The 18,923-nt window shown below is 40.7% G+C and overlaps 1 protein-coding gene across 1 annotated transcript; it reads right to left on the bottom strand.

Moving 5' to 3' along the window:
• Nucleotides 1–16,611: 16,611 nt before the first annotated feature.
• Nucleotides 16,612–18,923, bottom strand: fuom (fucose mutarotase). Its single transcript, XM_084562129.1, has 6 exons — nt 18,691–18,923; nt 17,616–17,708; nt 17,452–17,522; nt 17,245–17,358; nt 17,079–17,152; nt 16,612–16,730 (listed from the first exon to the last, which is right to left on the bottom strand). The coding sequence occupies exons 1-6, from the start codon at nt 18,767–18,769 to the stop codon at nt 16,664–16,666; spliced, it is 498 nt and encodes a 165-aa protein (XP_084418255.1). The 5' UTR covers nt 18,770–18,923; the 3' UTR covers nt 16,612–16,663.

Below are 18,923 nucleotides of genomic sequence, written 5' to 3'. Positions count from 1 at the left end.
AAATCTCAAGTATGTGTCTACCACAGCATCAGTGTCTCTGTTTCCTCTCAGGGAACAGCAGACCGTGGTCAGACCACGGCGCAATAGGGGAAGGCAGTGAACACATTTGGTGCGGGCTCAGTGGAAGATTAAAAATGGCGCACAGATTTGAATGAAACCGCTGTTGACAATTGACTATTCGCAGCTCAGGTTAAACATTTCCCAGCAACCTTCCTCCAGCCCACTGGAGTGATGGCAGCTGCACTGCAACATGCTGTGACCCTTTAAACTGTGACAAATCACACAGCAGCACCTGTTGAGGGATGACTTGCCCACTGAGGCATTCAATTGAATAAAAAGTCTCCCTTGTATCTCTTTGAGTTCAAACAGGAACTAATAATTTGCGGTGAAACTGTATAATCTGGACGAACATACTGCAATTCTAAAATGTGACACTTTGCATCCTGGAAATGAAACTGTAATACAGCGCTGGACAGAAACGACAAAATAAAAGTTTATTAAAAATATGAATTATATGAAACACTGCATGTATGTATTGCATCAAACTTAGCTGACTGCGTATTCTACTACTCATTATCGAAAAGATAAGGGCTGTGACATACCAAGCTGATGTTGGTGTCTCTTGTTGGATCCTTATAGATGACTTTTCGTCCCGTTGAAACTGTTGAATTGGTGGTCAGATCACACTGATTAGCTGTTCACTTAAACTTAAAAACCTATGAGACTGGTATTGGTGTTGTCTTGCTCTCAGCAAGACAGTGCAACTATTACTTGAGTAGAAGACGGCAATAAGGGCCATATTTCAGTATTTAATACTCTCTCCTTCTTTGTAAGTTTCTATTTGAGAAGATGAAAAAAAAAAAGTTTCCTAGATTTTTCCTAAAGTACGGGCTCCAGCTAAACTGTGTACAATAAACAGGATTTTATTTGACATTTAACAGAACTAATGGTCTTTTCCATCACATCAACATGTATGAATGCATAAATGTGACCGCTCGCGTGACAATGGAAATGTCTCTAGAGCAACTTGTTTTGATATATGGCAGTGTGGAGCTCAGAGTAGACTGGCCCTATTTCCTCCTTTATGTATTTTCTAATAGCTTGTGACTCACATTGACTTCAAAAGATGTTCTTGATTTTGCCAGTAAATTATGGCGTCAACATCTCTCAGAGGCTCTGATAATGTTGCCCACAGAAGATCTGAAACTGGAACGAATTGGAGTTTCATGCCTTGCTCAGGGGCATTTTTGCGCAAGCTTTAGATGGTGGGAAATGCCCTTTGCATTCACTTCCATCCGTCACACGTCTACCTCTTGGACATTAGGAAAGTGCTGTACTTCAGCAGCTTTGTACTTCTCAAACGCCGATACGGATACGCTGTAAAATATTGTTAAATTAAACGATATTTGAGGCACTAACCTAAATTTGAGAGCATGTCTCTGATCTCAGCTCAGTGACAGCTTGAACAAATACGCAGAGTTGATTCTTCTGAGATTACAATAGAGTCCACGTCGTCTCATGAAGCTCTGAAAGGGATGGGAGGGCACAGCAGAGGCCCCTGAATAAACAACCATTAAATTCTCCCTACGTCTGTATGAGGGAAATCTACAGAGTCGTGGCTGTGCTTTAAACCAACCAAAACACAAAGCCGGACACAAACAGAATTAATTGCAGGGAGCGGGAAAATAGTTTGAATAAGGAAGCCCATTTTACCTTTACTGCTTCATCTTTTTAGATTGGATGCTGTGTAAAAGAGGCAGATTAGTGGACAGCGGGATAAAGGGAGGGAGAGAAGAGGGGGATGAAGTAGATGAAGGAGAAGATGAAAGCTTTGTTGTGCTGATGCTTAATGAGCTGGAAAACACAATTGAACTTCTCTGACTGTGGAAATTGCTGTGAGGGCATCGTAAATTAGCGCCAGTGTGGGAGCTAGCCCGCTGACAGAAAAGGGGCTTTGTGCGGTAAAGGCTTCTTCACAGGCCTGCAGTCACTGAGATCTTCACAGCAGTATCATAGCTCGATCTGTCACATGTCAAGGCATTCGGTAGTCACTTTTAAATATGGATGAGGGAACTGTTTCGCAGAATTTTGTTCGTCCAGTTGTGAAACGTTTTTTTTCCTACCATCCTACCTGTTGAACTGCATTTTCCAAATAATTCTGCTCTTCTTCTGTCTGTGTCCTGCTACCTGTGGATTATTATTCTGGAAACAGCCTTGCCACACCAAGAGCACGCAGACAAAAATAGGACAGAGTGGATAATGGAGCAAAGAGGAGATGGGCCTAATTCTTCTCTGATATTTGGTGAACTCCAAAGGGTGACTCTTCATTCTGGCTTTGCAGGCTTGGCACATGCCTTCTGTTACTAAGTGGCTTCATATTGAAAGGCTCTGCAGCCGCTATTCTCTCTCCCACTGGGTGCCAGCCTCTCTGCCCTGGCAGCTGCTGGGCTTTAGAATAGACCCATAGTTTCCCCTCTGCAGGTGAGCTGCACAGCCAAAACAGGGCCCCTCAAAGGCCTTTTCAAAGCCTCAATAGGAAACTGACTTGGGGAAAGAGGAACGGGCACACAATGGCCGCCTTCTCTGGACATAGAGAAGATGGAGATGAGCTATTGGGGTGCTGCTTTAGTGTTGCTTATAGCCATGTCGAGGAGAGGTGATGAGAGAAGAGAGGAGAGGATGAGTCCCCCCCTTTTTAAGTTTCTGAAGGCGTGGTTCTTTCCCCTCGGCGTTTTTCTAGCTCTGCCACTGCTGTGCAGGGATGTCCTGCCGCCCTGCGTCTCCAGTGTAAGTGGTGTGCTTTTGAAACCTGATGAAACAAAATGTTTTTTTCCATGTCCCAGGGTGACGGAGGTGACACTCCTATCACCAACCTCTTTCCACTCCCCCTCCCCTCCAGGCCTGTCCCAGGACACTGAGACTCCCTTTTAGCCCGGCAAAGCTCTTCTCATGCAGACAGGAAAGAATGTGCCTCCCTCTGCTCCCTCTCACCTCCTTTTCATAGTTTGCTTTTTAACTTTTATTAGCAACAGCTTTCACTGACATATGAAGAGTTGGCAGTAGAGAGATGGGGTGAGGTTAGGGGTGAGGGGGTGGCGAGAGGGTGTTAAAGTGAGAGGACAGAAAGGAGCGATGAAGGAAGGGAAAAGTGGGTATCTTTTTTCTTGGATGGTAGGTTCAGCACGGCCACGTGCTGTCAAAGTAGAATGAAAAATAAATACAACCCGAAACCAGGATCTTTGAATATCTTTTAGCAAATGATGACAGATGATAATTGAGTATTGTCTATCATTTTGCTAATAATATTGTGAGTACATTAATATATTCAATATCATTTAATCGTTTAATTTGACACGTTGGCTTTTCATGCTCCTTCTTATGTAAGCCTTCAGGGGGGAAAATCAAACATATCAGCAGCAAGCTATATTTTCAAAGGTATTTTCGTGATCTCGCAGATGTCTCCTTTTTGCCTGGAATGATTAAGTGTTTGCCCAAAGAGGAACCAATGTTTGCATTCAGCATTTCCACAGGCTGTGCATCGCTGCTGAACTGTTTTGGCTGCGGAATATTGAATTAAATGAAAGGTTTCGCTCCTGACAAATGTTTTGCGATTTCAAGCAGAGAGATTAAGAAAATACCTTTAAAAGCATTTCACTAGTGTAATGTTTAATGAATTCATGTCAGACAAAATAAATTTCTTACGCATTCTTTAGGGTGGTGATGTATTCAAATTAATTTGATTCAATAAACATGCTTAAAATTGCTGAATGTATGACTCTCAAGCATGAAATACTTAAATGTAGGTATTTATTCTTAAACTTATAGGATCTGATTCTTCCACTAAAACCACAGACTTAATCATCAAATTTTAACTGTGGGATAATGAGTACTTTAGGAGAATTCCCATCAAAATGAATGCTGCGCGTTGTTATTTTAATTATGGCCATGACTCCAAATTACAGAAATATTTCTACGGCATACTCTTTTGTTATTCTTTACATTTCTCATGCAATTTTAAACACGCCATTATTTGAGAGATTATGGAGCCTTTAGCTGTCTAATATAATTATGCTGGGTAAGAAGATGCTATCAGTCCCTGTCTCATTTTTCCCCTCTTTACTTTCTCGCTCCCTCCTTCCTTCTCCTCCTCTAATCAGTTCCACTCTGTTATTGCTGGCCCCGGGCTGTTTGCCTCTTTGCTTAACTGCTTTCACAAGCATGAGACCAAAGCCTGCTCAAATGTCTATTAGACCCTTTAAATACCCACTCAGGCCCACAGTCGCTGTGTGGCTGACCTTACGCCGGTTGTTGCCGTCATTATGGAATCAATTCTCACTGATCTGGCGCGCTTCACACCTTCCTAAGCCAGGAACCTTTTTTTTTTTTTTCCCCTTCTGAAGTGACTCGACCACTTTTGAAAGGTTAAGTGATGAATGGGAGGTTCTCATGGCAGCGGAGAGGTCTGACAGACAGAGGCAGACTGTGACCGCAGCCCTGGAGGACGTTACCGCTCTGAGGTTCGACATAAGCTCAACATAAGTTCCGAGGACTGACGTGAATACACCACGCTTCGTGTACTATTTTCTGCGAGGTTGTGAGAAGAAAAGACGCATTTCCTGCAATCAGACCAGCTGGGAGTGATTTAGTGACATTAGTTAAAATCCCATTCTGGCATGCGTCTTTCCTCAGGGATAAGTTCATAGGGCTATATAAACCAACAATGTAACAGTAACCCTCTTTAGTGAGATTCATCTTGTGGTGGCTTATTTGGAGAGGACACAGTGGGCATCATTATTATGTTAGTTTAATTCACTGTGACTTTTGAGTTTAACCTTTCCTTTTACATCATTTAACCCCTTTGTGCCCAAAAAGTTGCTGAAATACAGTACATACAGTCTGCAGTGCGTTGCCTTCATGGCCAAGTAACCTCTACTTGGTGATTTGCTTAACAAAGGAGAGTTTATGTCTGTGATGATAAAAGCACTGTCAGTGTCGAGGTCTACTGTGGATTACTGAACAGCATTCATAACATTTAAATCAAGAAATATGCCTAAAAGTGCGTGTTGAGTGCCTGTTAGTCAGTAGACACATCATGTCTGTAATTATTAGCTTTGCTGTGTGCACCTCCTCAGACTTTTTCCGACATCACATACTTCAATTAGTTGTGACAAAGAGAACAGGAGGAAGAGATTAAGACAAGCGGTGACACACAGCTTTGAATCGAACCTCAACAAACAAAAAAGAAATCTCACCCACCAGAACTACAGCTGAATAAAATCCGTATAATTGAAACAGGATAATGTTATGCTTTGTTGTCACTTTGAACTATAGAAGAACTTGTAAATAGACGTCTAAATACTTACTTAAAGCGACGATGCAATTGAGTTTAATGTGGAATTTTAAACCACGACATGATGTGCAGCAGTTACACAAATCATTTTCTACAAATGTGTGATTTTAATTTGGCACGACCTGAAAAAACTGTGTGGCACACAAAGAAACATTTATGTCTAGACTGTAAAGTTTCTGTTATAATATTATCAATGAGATATTGAACAATATGAGGACATTTCATTTAGTTTGAAACAGCAAAGTCAAAAGACCAATTTAGAGTGTTGTCCTTCAACATAAATTAGATACAGCAGCGAATGAGTGGCAGTAAGCTATCACATATCACTGATGGTGACCCCTTTCCTTTTCATGCTGCGTCTCTCTTTACTCCGCTGTCGTCTGCGTACTGCAGGTATGTAATTATGGTTTGAAAAGGTTGGAGCCAGACTTTCCACAGGGCGCAGCGTGGGAACAAAGCGGGGTCTGGGAGCCGAGGTCAGGGAGCACAGTGGCAACAAACGACCAGAGACAGACATCGAGGGACAGTCATCTTCTTCAAATGAGGGTCTGCTTGTGGAGGTCTGACTCACATCCTCTGACTGCGCTGAGGATGGTTTACGTGGCACTGAATGATGTGTAATGAGCAGACTTTGCGATCTCTGGCATGAATGGAGGCTGTTAGAAAAGCTGCAGTTGATGAACGATGCACTACATGTAATAAGATTCCTCAAATCCGATTATAATTTGTCAGCGCGACACACATCAGCAACAGAGCATGAAAACAAACTCGCCAAATTATATGAAGGGGCAAATTAATATTTGAAATAATTCATGCATCTTGTAGTTGTCTAATGTCTCCAGTTATACATCTAATCATGAGCTCTATCGCGTAAAACATACAAAAAAGAATGAAACATAATCGTTTTCCAAATTTCATATTACTACATTAAATCATTTCCTAGAAGTGTTTTTTTTTTTGTTGTTGTTGTTTTTTTAGATAACTGCTTTGAGAAAAACAACTGTCATCTTGACTAGAAAATATAAACCCTCTTCTTCTCTGGTGGCCAACATCACAAACACATCACAAAAGGCCCAAACATTTAGACTAAAATCTAAAAATGTCTCACAGTGTCTTACTCCTCCTGCTCTCCTATAACTTGGTAAGTATGGGTTAGAAAAGTTTGGGATAATTCTGTGATGCCAGGAGGTTTCTGTGCAGAGTGAAAGATTTTCAAATGGAGGACAGCATTTAAGGACAAGTTGGACGCACTATGGCAACAGCACTGAGGTCCACAGGAAACAGCCCTAGAAGCAGTGATAAGTGATGATGTGACCACAGATAAAGTAATCATTTAACTGAATCATCTGAGTTTGACATCCTCTGTCTTGAGGGAGTCTAATTATCCTGTGACTGTAGAAACCATATGTATTTGAAATATGGTGATGCACAAAAAGGAGGAATTAATTACTTTCCTTGATAAAAGTCTTTTATGAACCATTACAAAGACCCGAGCTTGTTATTTCTTTTCAAGGAGAGCGTCTGAACCGGCCTTATCTGTGTAAAATCTTACCTCTACAGAGAAAAGAACTAAAACCAGAGAGCTGCACCGACGTGACTGCTCAGAGCGGGCACATGCTTCTTTAATAAGGATGAAAGCATGGCGCTCTTGTAACCGGATCTTTCTGTAGCAGGCGGCTCTCCATCAAGGAGCAGCAGGATCTCCTCTTTAACCCAGGAGCATCAGGACAGATGGGGCTGCGACACGCAAACTGAGACACACACAAACGCAGAGCGTGACGGTCGCCGAGAGGATTTCTGGATGCAGTGAGTTTTGCACATGAAGGTGCCGGAGAACAGTGTGAAGAACATCTGTAACACCTGTGCTGGATGCTCGCATGACAGTGTTTCACAAGATGCGCTCCCCTCTACGTTCATTCAGCTGACGGCTCTGTAATGAATTCTGTGGGGCTAGGGGTCAGAGGTTAAAGGTTAGGGGTACTCCAGCTGGCAGCTAGGCCTGCAGCGGACTCCAGCGAGGAGGCATTCAAGAACTGGGACAGGAGGGGTGTGAGGGGGGGTTAAAGTTGTCTCTCTGTGTCATTGTGTTTTGTGCTTCGCGTTTGATGTACTCCACCCTCAAGGCCTTTTTCTTCTCTGGCATGAACCATCACTACTCTGGCACATATCTTCATATTGTCTGCATCGTGTAGGTTATAATGCAAACCAGTCGGAGACCTTTGAACGCTAAACCAGCAATAATCAAGTTTTTTAATAAATCACATGACTTCTTCTTTGTCAACATGGTCACTGGCTGTAATAAGTTCATCCCAGTTCTGCAAAGCATTTGAGTAATTTTATTTATAGTTCCAAACAGCACAGTTAGCAACTAATGTTTGGATAAAGTGGATCATTAATATAGCTAAATATGTTTTACTATGTAGCTGAGCTGAGAGGTTAGGGAATATTTGTCATATCAGCTTACGGCAAGAGACTAAATTAATATGTTGCTGCAAGGTTTAAAGTTTTGAGAAGAATATCTGACAAGAAATGTTGTGAATCCATGTCAGCATTCGGCTCTCTGCAGTTCTCCGGTTTCTCCAATAGAGGGCACATGTCTTAATTACATATACGAGCCATGTGTGCCAAGGGTTGGCATGATGCGTGTTTAATTTTAACAGAGTTTTCCAAAACATTAGTTCTCTTGCAGTGGAAACTCTGTTTAATGAGGAGAATACAAAACAGAGTAAATAGCTATTAAACGTACTTTAACAGCTCCCACATGTTTACTGAGTTTATGAGGGGTGTGATTGAGGGAGGACAAGGATGTGTGTGTGTGTGTGTATGAGAGAGAGAGAGAGACCACCTTAACTTTCCCTCTCATTATTGTTATTTCCATGGGTGACACACATTGTCAGAGCTGTGTAACGACTCTGTGTCAGATTCTAGCAGCTCTGCATAGCTAATGGGCATCTTTCACGCAGATACTCAGATCAGATTTTCAGATTAGCTGCTCTGGACAAAAAGGTCAACCGTATTCTTAAGCAAAGACCTTCCCACTCTTCTGTCATCAGTTACATAACAGGCTGCTCTGTGCGTCTCATGTGGAGCTGCGCTGCTCCTGATCCATCTCCCCTCGTCTGCATCGGCTGTCGTCAGCACTATTGTTGCTTGAAAGCTGTCTCAGGCATTACCTAAGGAGCCTGATAGTCAGGGGCCCCAGACTGACTGGCTCATCCCTCCCTTTACTTAACTCGCTATAACCCCACCTGTTCGGCAAGCAAGACGTGTTATTAAGCAATCGTAATGTCAAACGCTGAATCCAAAGTGGCTGCGTGCGACTGTTGAGCAGATGGCTCACTAATTCTTTCTGTGGCTACTCCGTAAGTCTGACAGCTCTCTCGGTCACCAAGCCGTCGTCACTACATTTCATGTTCGCCTCCACTCTTCCATGGAGGTCCTTCCCTCAGCCCTGTAATTCATGCAAGTAAACTCCACCGTTAGATGTCTAATGTGTGTTTAATGGATGTCGGTAAAGCATCAATTTACTTAATTGTAGATAATTTAGTTAATTTTAGTTATTTAGAAAACCACAGCTTTCCTAAATGTTATGAGTGCGGGGCATATGACGGAAAACTGTGTGTAAAGACAGAGAGGTGGTTAGCCTCAAAAAACAGCCCTGAGCTCCGGGACGACCTTTGTGGGATTTACTGATAGCGGTGACGGCGATGATGAGGCCTCAGTGCTGATGATTGTTTTAGTGTAACTCTTCTGTTTACATTTAATTTCAAACAGCAGTACATTGTGCGTTGTGGAGTCTGATGTCTCCGTCTGATTGTCACCTGCTAAATGTTATGTTCTCTATTTGTTTCTTTATCGGGAGAAACATCTGGATAAAGATGCCACTTTAAGTCAAGTTGAGACATGACAGCTGCATTCCTGAAAGTCGAAGCAGTGACAAGCAGAGCCAGATTTGAAAATCCCACACTCAAATAACAATTTGAAGAGGGTTAATTTGTCATCTGTACAATGACATATTAATCAGCTGTGTACTGATCACTGTACACACATGCATTCATGCTCATACACATATGCAACAAGTGTGCGACAGAGACGTTAAGCAACATGAAGCCAGGAGCCTTCATTTAAAAATGGGACTTTAGTCAAATATTCATTTTGGTGGTTTCCCCAATAAATTGCTGCAAGCTGCAACATTTGGAGCATGTTTTCTATCCTAGAATTACGAGCATAAATCACGACTTAATGCTGCATTTAAACAGTTACAGACAAGCAATTTATTCTTGGCTTACTTCTTGCATTTTGTGCAATAACTTTGTGTTCCTGTGCGTTTCACAGCTTGTTGGCAGCGGCCATTACTTGCTGACATCTCACATTCATTCTGTTCTGTCGCCCTTGCATTTTCCAAAAGGCTTGTCATTCACATGACACGTGCACATTCATACATCGCACCGACGGGCACCTCTGGCCAACAGCAGGATGTAAGCACAGTGACGCAGTCCGATAGGGAAAGGAAAAACAGATTTGCACTTAATACTCTTGGCAGATCAATCCAAACCTCTAGCTTCTAGAGGAATCAGGGCACAATCTCTACACCGCAAATAAAAACCAATTAGATTAGACTATCCTCACATCACCTGAAGCCATTTTGATACAAGACAACGTGTGTGAGGGTTAGACGCTCATTAAGAGGTATTTCACCATCTTTTGTGGTTGCCTTCATAATGACATTACAGCAACATTTTCATCACCACAGACAAGTAATCATTAATATTGTTTTTAATGCAAAAACACATCACAGTGATAAATCTTCATGTTATGTTAGAGTTTTATTTATAGTATATAGTTATGTTGAAAATTATGTTTATACTGTATTGTAATTGCTTTTATTGGAGCCTGGAGACTAATGTTAAGTGGTTTCAAAATTTAATCTTTGGGAAACGCCTATTACACCTACGTATTACCTGTCTTGCCAACTGTGGCTGCCAAAAGCTAGCTTCATATCTGTGGTCAAAATCATGATACGCTGTTAATTTTAATTTAGCAATAGGACTGAAAACTGTGGGAAACAGCTGGTCTGGTTCTGTCCAAACGTAACACAATTAGCTTAAATTAACATGTCACGTATCACCCATTTTACGAATGCATTTACCAGCGTGTAAAAACAACAATTTTGTGTTTTATGGGAGCAATTTCTGCTGGCTTATATCAATTGGGATCTTTCAAAAGGCCTTCTGTGCCACACACACTTATTGCTACTGCTGTGAAAAACTACCTGTGCTAACTTTTCTGCTATTCGAACAAATGCTCATGAATTTTCTGCATACATTTCAAAACACCAGTAGTCCGATACGCAGCTGAGTCCTATCGATCGAAGAGAACATCTTCCTGTAAACCTGTGGGTCAGTCAGGAGTTAATACACTGGAGCTGCTGGACCTCTGGGCTTCACATGAAAGATGTTTGCAGATGTGTGCAGGACACAAGTGGGGTTTGGTTGAGGCTTTAGCACACTTTATCCATCAAACTTCACTTTCAAGACTCTGTGGGATGTCTTCTCTCAGGTTTATGTTTTCTGGGAGATCACATCTCCAGACCTTAATGTCAGGAACTGCATGTATTCTTCATTAGGATACTGGCAGCAATGTTTTTACATTATCTTCATGAAGAGTCCCTGTTTAAGTCTTACAGCTACAACGTGCAGTTTACTATCTTACCTAGCTAGCCTAAAATTTAGATTAGATTAGATTAGATTCAACTTTATTGTCATTACACATGTACAGGTATAGAGCAATGAAATGCAGTTTAGCATCTAACCAGAAGTGCAATAGGCAGTAAGTGCACGTGGCATAAATAGTGTGGTGTACAGCAGTATGGTACAGGTTGTTTTTGCAGCATATAGACAATATTTACAGATCAAAACCTATGTACAGGTGAGACCATATACAGGTGAATGAGCAAGATATACACAATGATTGAATAAGGTACTATAAACATGTACAGATGGATTTGTGCGCTAAATGTGAGTAAACTGTAGACACGAACTATAACATGGCATAATTTACAATAAAGGAGATGGACAGATGATAAATTAGGCAATACCAAATACAGATAAAGTCAGCAATTAAGCAGTGTATAAACAATAAGCAGTAGCTACCTAATGTTACTAAACTAATGCAATGTTCGGTACATGTGCAAACAGAATTGTTTAAAATGTGTGTGTGTAAAAAATAACTTGTTCTGGTGCTTTTAAATGGGGTTTTGTTCACGAAAAAGGGTTCATATGAACAACCCCAACTTGTGATATTCATGAATTTTCTTTGCATAGATTTTCTGAAAGTTCTCATGTGGGGTGTATAGTGCAGACGTTTTCAGAAAAGACAGAGGCCATCAAAGTTTACATTTTGCTTTGGTAAATTAATGTGTTGTTTAGAGTTTTTCTTTATAATTTTATAGCGTGTCTCAGGTTTGGAGTCTTATCTTGTTAATGGCTTTCCTAATATTATGCACTATTACAATTACCATTGCTTACCCAATTGTTAGCTTGCTAAACTGTTAGCTTCAGTGGCATAGATGCTAACAGTTGCCTAGCACCACTGTTCTCACGATATATGGCCAATAATACTAGTTCAACACCAAGTATTTAGTGTATGGATGTTTTCATGTTGCAATCACAAGCTCACTGGTTCTATTTGACAAATATACTCAAAACCTTCCAGTCTAACTGTCCTCCCCTACTTTCAGTCTTTATGCTAAGCTAACCGGCCCCTTTGTAGCTTCATATTAATCACACAAAAATGAGAATGGTGGCAGTCTCCCTGCTAAATGTTAGCAAGAAAGCCAATTAACGAAGTTGCCTAAATACTATAAATGTAAAAGAAAAAATGTATAAATGCAATATTGTTTTTACAGTATAATGCAGACAGTTGTTCAGCATTTAATCGGCTATCTTAAAGATATTTGGCGTTGTGTGGTTATGGGGGGCTTGTCTTTGGTAGAAGGCGACAGACCACTCAGTAACCTGGGAGCAGGGGTAGTCAAGGGGAAATATCGGATTTGTACATATGGATCTGATAGAGGGAAGATAAGCAGCAGACGCGCTGGAGCCATCCTGGAACAAGGCAGGAAGTGTATGCCGTGTCTTATTGTTCCTATTTTGTTGTACAGAGTGCTGAATCCTGCTGTCGTGAGACATCACTAACTCACATGCTAGCTTAATGACTCTCCTACTGTTGTCTAAGCAGTGAAGGAGGTGTGGTGAAGAGTTCTCACGGGCCGTGGTGCCAGCAGCGGTTTGATGGAGGGTCTGCCAGATGCTGAAACACTGAGATGGAATGAAATCATACTCCTGAGGGGTCCACATGTTATGCTAGCTGAGTTAAATGGGTTTATGGTCGTCTGTGCATTTCAGCTTACAGATGTTTAACATATTCTTAGAGTTCACATATCAGCAAAAAGTGATTCATAATTGAGTTGTAATTTAAACGACTTAGTGTATATCACACACCAAGCAGTTTTATTCTGAAGCAGCTTCACACTGTGATAGGATCCCGGCATGAACATAAATCAGAGCTGACACTCGCAGTTGATTCAGTGAGTGCGGTGCCTGGCACTAAGATCACAGACCCATCATCTGCCTCCAATCTGTCCTCCTACAATGTATGTGTATGTGAAGTGTAATTAGTCGTTTTAAATGACTGTAGCTGTACACAGTAGGACTCTGTCTGTGTCTGGGGAGGTTCCCATGAAATAGAGCCAATAATGGGGAGTGAGTACATTGTTGCTTCATGATACATAGACTTTATTTTAATTTTTGTGCACAATGTCTCTTCTTCTGAACAAATTATTGACCAGAAGACTAAAATACCAACAATCCAAAATCACTTAACTTAAAATTAGAGCTACAGTTTCCCACACTGAGCCTTTAAGTCATCTTGAAGGAACTTTCAAATGTTATTCCAGTATTTAATAGGTTATTATAATAATCTTTATTTCGTTAAGTTAGTCCAATTTAGATTAAGATCTAAATTTTCAAGGAGTATGTGAGTACATGGAAACAAAGCTAAGAGTACAGCCGTGCTTGCACTAAGTATAACATGCTGGAATATGCAGTAGTGTTGTGCTGTGTTCACCATCTTTGTTTATCTTGCTAGCATTATACCATTTATAATATGCACAGGAGGTAAGCCTGAAGCTGGTATCATTATTTTAGAAATTTGGTTTTTAATTCCAGTATTGGAAAAACTAAAATTTTGTCCTGATGGGGTAATATCAAAAGTCAGGCTATGGTCAGGCTATGAGTAATATGATTATAATACAAAGTGTAACTCTGGCAATCCATCCAGCACATTTCTGGACATTTTACTCCAAACCACAAATGTCAACTTCATGGTGGCGCTAGAGGAGACATCATGGGGATGAAAAAGTCATTGAGTTTCATTTGGGGGCCTCAAAGCTCCTTTAAAATTATTACATTGAAAATATTATTATTATACATGTGCATAATAAAAAACAATAAAGTTTATTTAATTGCACTGTGGAGCCAAGGCAGTAACCCTTAAAGGAGATTAGAAAAACTATTACTGCGTAATAAAGCTCATGATAAAATGTCTTAACCTGTCTCGCCCTCTAGCCTGGAGAGTGACTGCTTACAAAAAAAAACATAACCATAAAATTTGTAGTTATAATACTGATAATTGTATTAAATTACTATGAATCATAAACACAAGAATGATATTTTAATCGTAACACTGTGAGAAATACACGGGGTATATTCAGATTTTAGACTTGATAGCAGAAATCCAGGATTTTGACTGTAGCCAGTAATTGAAGGGAGCACATTTATATGTTGACAAAATGTTGCCAAAGGTGGTTTATTTTTTTTTGATGACGAGCCATTTTATTATGCAAGGACCAGATAAGGAACAATGATTTACTTCAGAAGATACAAAGGTCAAGAAAACAGGACAAGTTTATTGGTGGAACTTTGGTCTTTTGTTTCCACAGCAGGTGAACAGAAGGCAGCTTTCTAGTTCAGACCGCTGAGCTGACAGAGAGAGACACCATGTTCAGGTAGGAAAACTACAACAAAACAAACCACACTACAAAACTACACCTATTCAAAGTGTCTACAACACTTTTTAATGCTTAACCATGTGTGGATTGCATGGGGTGATTTGTGATTGAATAACAATTTCCGTGTACATATATGACATGCTAGACATTAATCCAGAGTCTTTTCACTTTTAGGATTTCTCTGATAGTCTGTGTTTCGCTTATATTTGGCATCACGGCAAAGCCTTGGGTATGTATATATATACCTCTATATATACACTGTCCAAAAATTTTGGCAAATTTCCTGATTACTTTAAAATAAAAATATTTGTATGATATTTGTGTGGTCACTCATCTGTATTTGAACAACACCTGTGCTCCTTTTCAGAATAAACTTACAGATGAAGTGATCCAGAAAGCTGTTCTGTAAGTTGTGGTTTTCTCAAAGACGTCCTAACACAAGGTTTACAGATAACAAGCTGTACTGAAAATGAAAATTGCCCATAGCTATGGCTTTATCTTAAATTTTTAACACTGTGGCAAACGTAAATGCTAGATTAGCAGCGTCTGGTTTTGATAAGGATGAAATAAAATTTGTGGGAAATAAATAACGTTAATCAGGAAAAAAAAAAAAAGAAACAGAGAATGTATTCAATATAGCTTTGGCAGCATTATTTTACTTTTGGAACAGAAACCAGCTCTTGCGGGAGTGTGCAAATTAAGCTAGGCTCTAAATTTTAGTGGTGAAAGGCACTGGGATATGGTTTATTAGTTCCTCATGCAACAATCAGTACAAACCAGCAATTTTAGTGTTCTCCGTAACAGACAACTTAGTGTCGTCTCTTTGTTCTTCAGCTGAAAACATTATTTCTCACTATCCCAACTTTAAGATCATCTCAACTTTAAGATGCTGAATCACAGCCACAAACACGGGATTATAATATGATCTTTTTGCTAACACGAGTCAGTCTACCATTGAAATCATTGCCCTTTGTTGCTTTAATCTAAAATGAGAGACTAATCTTTGCTTGGACTGGAAGTGTAACCTGATATTGCAAAATTTTTCTTCCAGGTCCATGGATGACAATGGAAAAATGTCCTTGGGAGTGGAAGTGGAGCCTCCAGAGGACATGGATGAGATTCAATATGACATCGACCCCAAAATGAGAATTTGGAAGAGTATGGCTGACAGTAAACAGGATCAACAGCCCTGGATGGACGAAGAAGACCAAGACGACCTCGATGAAGAGATCTTAGAGACAAAGGCCAACGTGAAGTACAGTGTGGCTGCAGAGGAGGATGAAGATGACATTGACCTCAGTGAAGTGACTCAAGAGGAACCTGAACAGGAATGGGATGAAGACAAAGCAAGAGAGGTGCTGAGCCAGTATCTGGCCCCACTAGTGGCTAAAGATATAGCTGATATGGGGGTCCGAGGTGCACTCTCCGAGAATGATGAAGACGACCTGGGTTCACCTGTGCAGATGGAGCCGCTGAGACGTGAGATGAGGAGTGAAAGTGATGTCAGAGTTCACCTTCAGCCAGAGCAGGACATGGATGACCTCTACCACAAAGACCCCGTCATGCCCGTCCTTTACCAGGAGGGCGTTGGGGCTGTGGCTCCTGCTGATTTGCCTTCTTGGAAGAAACACAGCGAGCCAGAGGAAGATCTAGATCATCTCCACCATCAGTGATCAACTGAACTCTACCCGTGTACAACCTTTTCATTTCAAATTAGACTGAGGCACTGTAGCTGCAGCAGGTGAATACACGAGGTAAATATCTGAGTCATTTGATTCTATTGCACTGCTGTAAAAATAAACACATCCAAATCTGTGTCACTCATATGTATCTTGATGATGGAGACGACTTAACACGCTTGTCAAAAATCTTGGGTGTATTATTTATTTAAAACAATTGTACAATTCAGAAGTCATTATCAAAAATACAAAATCATGTCAGCTCTATACTGATTAAATAAAGAAAATATGTTCTGAATTCACAGCTTTTTTTGGACACTGAACAATACTGAAAGTCAGTTTAATACCTGAATATTGATTTTAACTGGAAGAAATTACGTTGACTTACGTGACTTAAATCTTCACTGAACAAAATGGTTATCTGAGTAATTGAAAGTATGAACTGAAACATACTGTTTCTGGTGATAACAAAAGTGATTTAATACCAAATGAATAAAGGAATTCTCGGGGCCGTAAAACAAACCTTTTTCATATTCTGATAAGTCTTGCTACATAAGGCATATATCACTGCTGCTGCTCAGGAGGAATGACGCCCTTCTTCAATATCAGGTTGCCATACAAAGCTGTTTCCCTGAGTAAAACAAGAAACAGAAAAATTATTAAATTTAAGATTCACATTTTTGGATATAAACCTTTTGTGCAGACTTTCCAACTATTCTGCTGTGCAGATTATAACCTCCGATAATTAAGAGTTTAAAAGTAGCCCAGTTCCACACTTTTAAACTGCAGCACATATTCTATATATTTGTTTATTCTAATGAATGTAGTGAAACATCAGGGCGGTTTAGTCAGATCGCTGGGTTCCTGAAACACATATCAAACTGAAAAGGATCTGAATTCCTGAGTCGGTAAGTTTTCTGATTTGTGAAAAGAACAGCTAACAAATGAACACTTCATAAGAACCAGAGACTATACGCACCCCGTGGCCACAACAGCGAACGCCTTCTTGGCACGTTCATAGAAAGCAAACCTTTCCACCTTCTCAAGAACAGCCTGTGTGTAAACAGAAATAGCACACAGAGTCAGAGATGAAGAGAACAAAAGCTAAATTTTGTTTTAACTGCTGGGTGAACGGGATGCCTTACGTGAGATCCAAACCGGGGTGGTACACCCTGGCTCAGGTGCACTTCGTACTTATTCCACACTGATACAGCCAAGCCTTTCTGCTTGTCACTGTCTACCAGATCCATCACAACACCCTGTGGAGACATATGACAAAGATTTCAAATAGTAGCAGGAAAATAAAAAATGACAGAAAACACCACTTTTTAGTTTTGGTATAGATGTGTTACCAGGTAGGGGACATAGCTATCCAGGGGAAACAGCTTTAAAATGGCCTCCAAAAGCTGCGGGATTCCCAAACCTGCAGATCAGACACAGAGTTGAGAGCACTGACTTTAACAAGGCACACTCACCCAGCATTGTGTTTATATGTACTGTGGATATGTTCACATACCATCGGCTCTTATTTCTTGAGGACCACAAGCACAAGTGGAAGATGTTGGGAAATTTGCATCAGCGAGCACTGTGATAAATATAAAGAATAACACTGACTGAATGAATGAACAGCTGGTTTTAAATCTTTAAGTGCAGTGTAGCAACAGGTGCCACAGACTGCTTTTCTACAGTCCATGCTGTTTACATGGTGTTGTCATAAACTTAGATTAGCCTACTGTCATACACTGTACAAAGGTTGTAGGCTGTGGCTATGCTATGTATCCTACCCAGTTCATCTCCATGCAGTGGCGGAGCTAGAGGGGAGGCCGGGGTAGCACTGGACCCCCCTGAAATCTGATTGGACCCCCCAGATGCCACCCCAGATGATTGACATATCGCGGCACCGGCGCACCGCACTTCTTGTCGGAAGGAGCCAGTTGCATTTTTAAATCAGTGAAGCCTATTGACTGCTAAGTCCCTCCTGTACAGTAGTTGGCGCTATATACCACAAAGCGTTGCGAGCCACCTTCATTAGGAGAAGAAGAAGAATCGCCACTGAAGAAGAGGAAGATTTGAACTGGAGTCGGTTATCGTTGCCTGTTACCGGAGATCAACGAAGTGACAAAGAAAAAGAAGGAGAAGAAGGATATCCTTCATGGACAGAGAAATCCTTGTCGTAAAGTAAGTTTTACGGTGGTGTCCTAATGAGTCACTGTTTAAAATAACTAAATAATTGATGCCTGTGTGTTGATATATTGGAGAGGGAGGGAGAGAGACAGAGAGAGATGTTTGTGTGAGTAACTATGAATGTGTTGGTGCATTTTCACCATTTTTGTAAAAATTAGTTATTATTAATTAATTATTGAAAAATTGTTGCCAAGTTGTGTTTTACATTTTCTGCATTGTTAATAAACTGCAAATTATATATACACAAATCTGATCTCCTGTGTGCTTAGTATGTACATTTCAACATTTGACACTCCGATTGCAATTGATAAGTCAAGAAACAAATTCATTGTTATAGTCTGTGGACCCCCTGAAATAGCCTTGGCCACCCCCTGGCCACCCCAAGGATAAAAGTCTAGCTCCGCCACTGTCTCCATGGCCCATTTTAGCCAGAGCATACAGCAGCTCAGGTGATAAAATTGCGGGGATTCCTTTCAGTACGACCATCCTTGCAGACGCAGCGACTAGTCGTCAGTCGGACACACAAGATATAAGGAAGTGAGAGGAGTCACTCCATCAACTTCCGCCTTCGTTTTATTTCCGTCAACACCAGGACGTGGTAATCATTTAAACAGTCCATTAACCAAAACCAAACCCCTTG

Source organism: Chelon labrosus (genome assembly GCF_963514085.1).
Source record: "Chelon labrosus genome assembly, chromosome: 15".
NCBI lineage: Eukaryota > Metazoa > Chordata > Actinopteri > Mugiliformes > Mugilidae > Chelon > Chelon labrosus.
Note: the sequence above shows the minus strand (reverse complement) of the source record. Positions and strands in the feature narration are given on the sequence as shown.

Excerpts from the sequence above, each read along its gene's own strand:
- fuom (XM_084562129.1), bottom strand. The coding sequence starts at position 18,769 with ATGGTCGTACTGAAAGGAATCCCCGCAATTTTATCACCTGAGCTGCTG. Across the intron at positions 17,359-17,451 it reads ATAGCTATGTCCCCTACCTG|GGTGTTGTGATGGATCTGGT; the intron begins GTAACACATCTA and ends ATGTCTCCACAG. Across the intron at positions 17,153-17,244 it reads CACCCCGGTTTGGATCTCAC|GCTGTTCTTGAGAAGGTGGA; the intron begins GTAAGGCATCCC and ends GTTTACACACAG.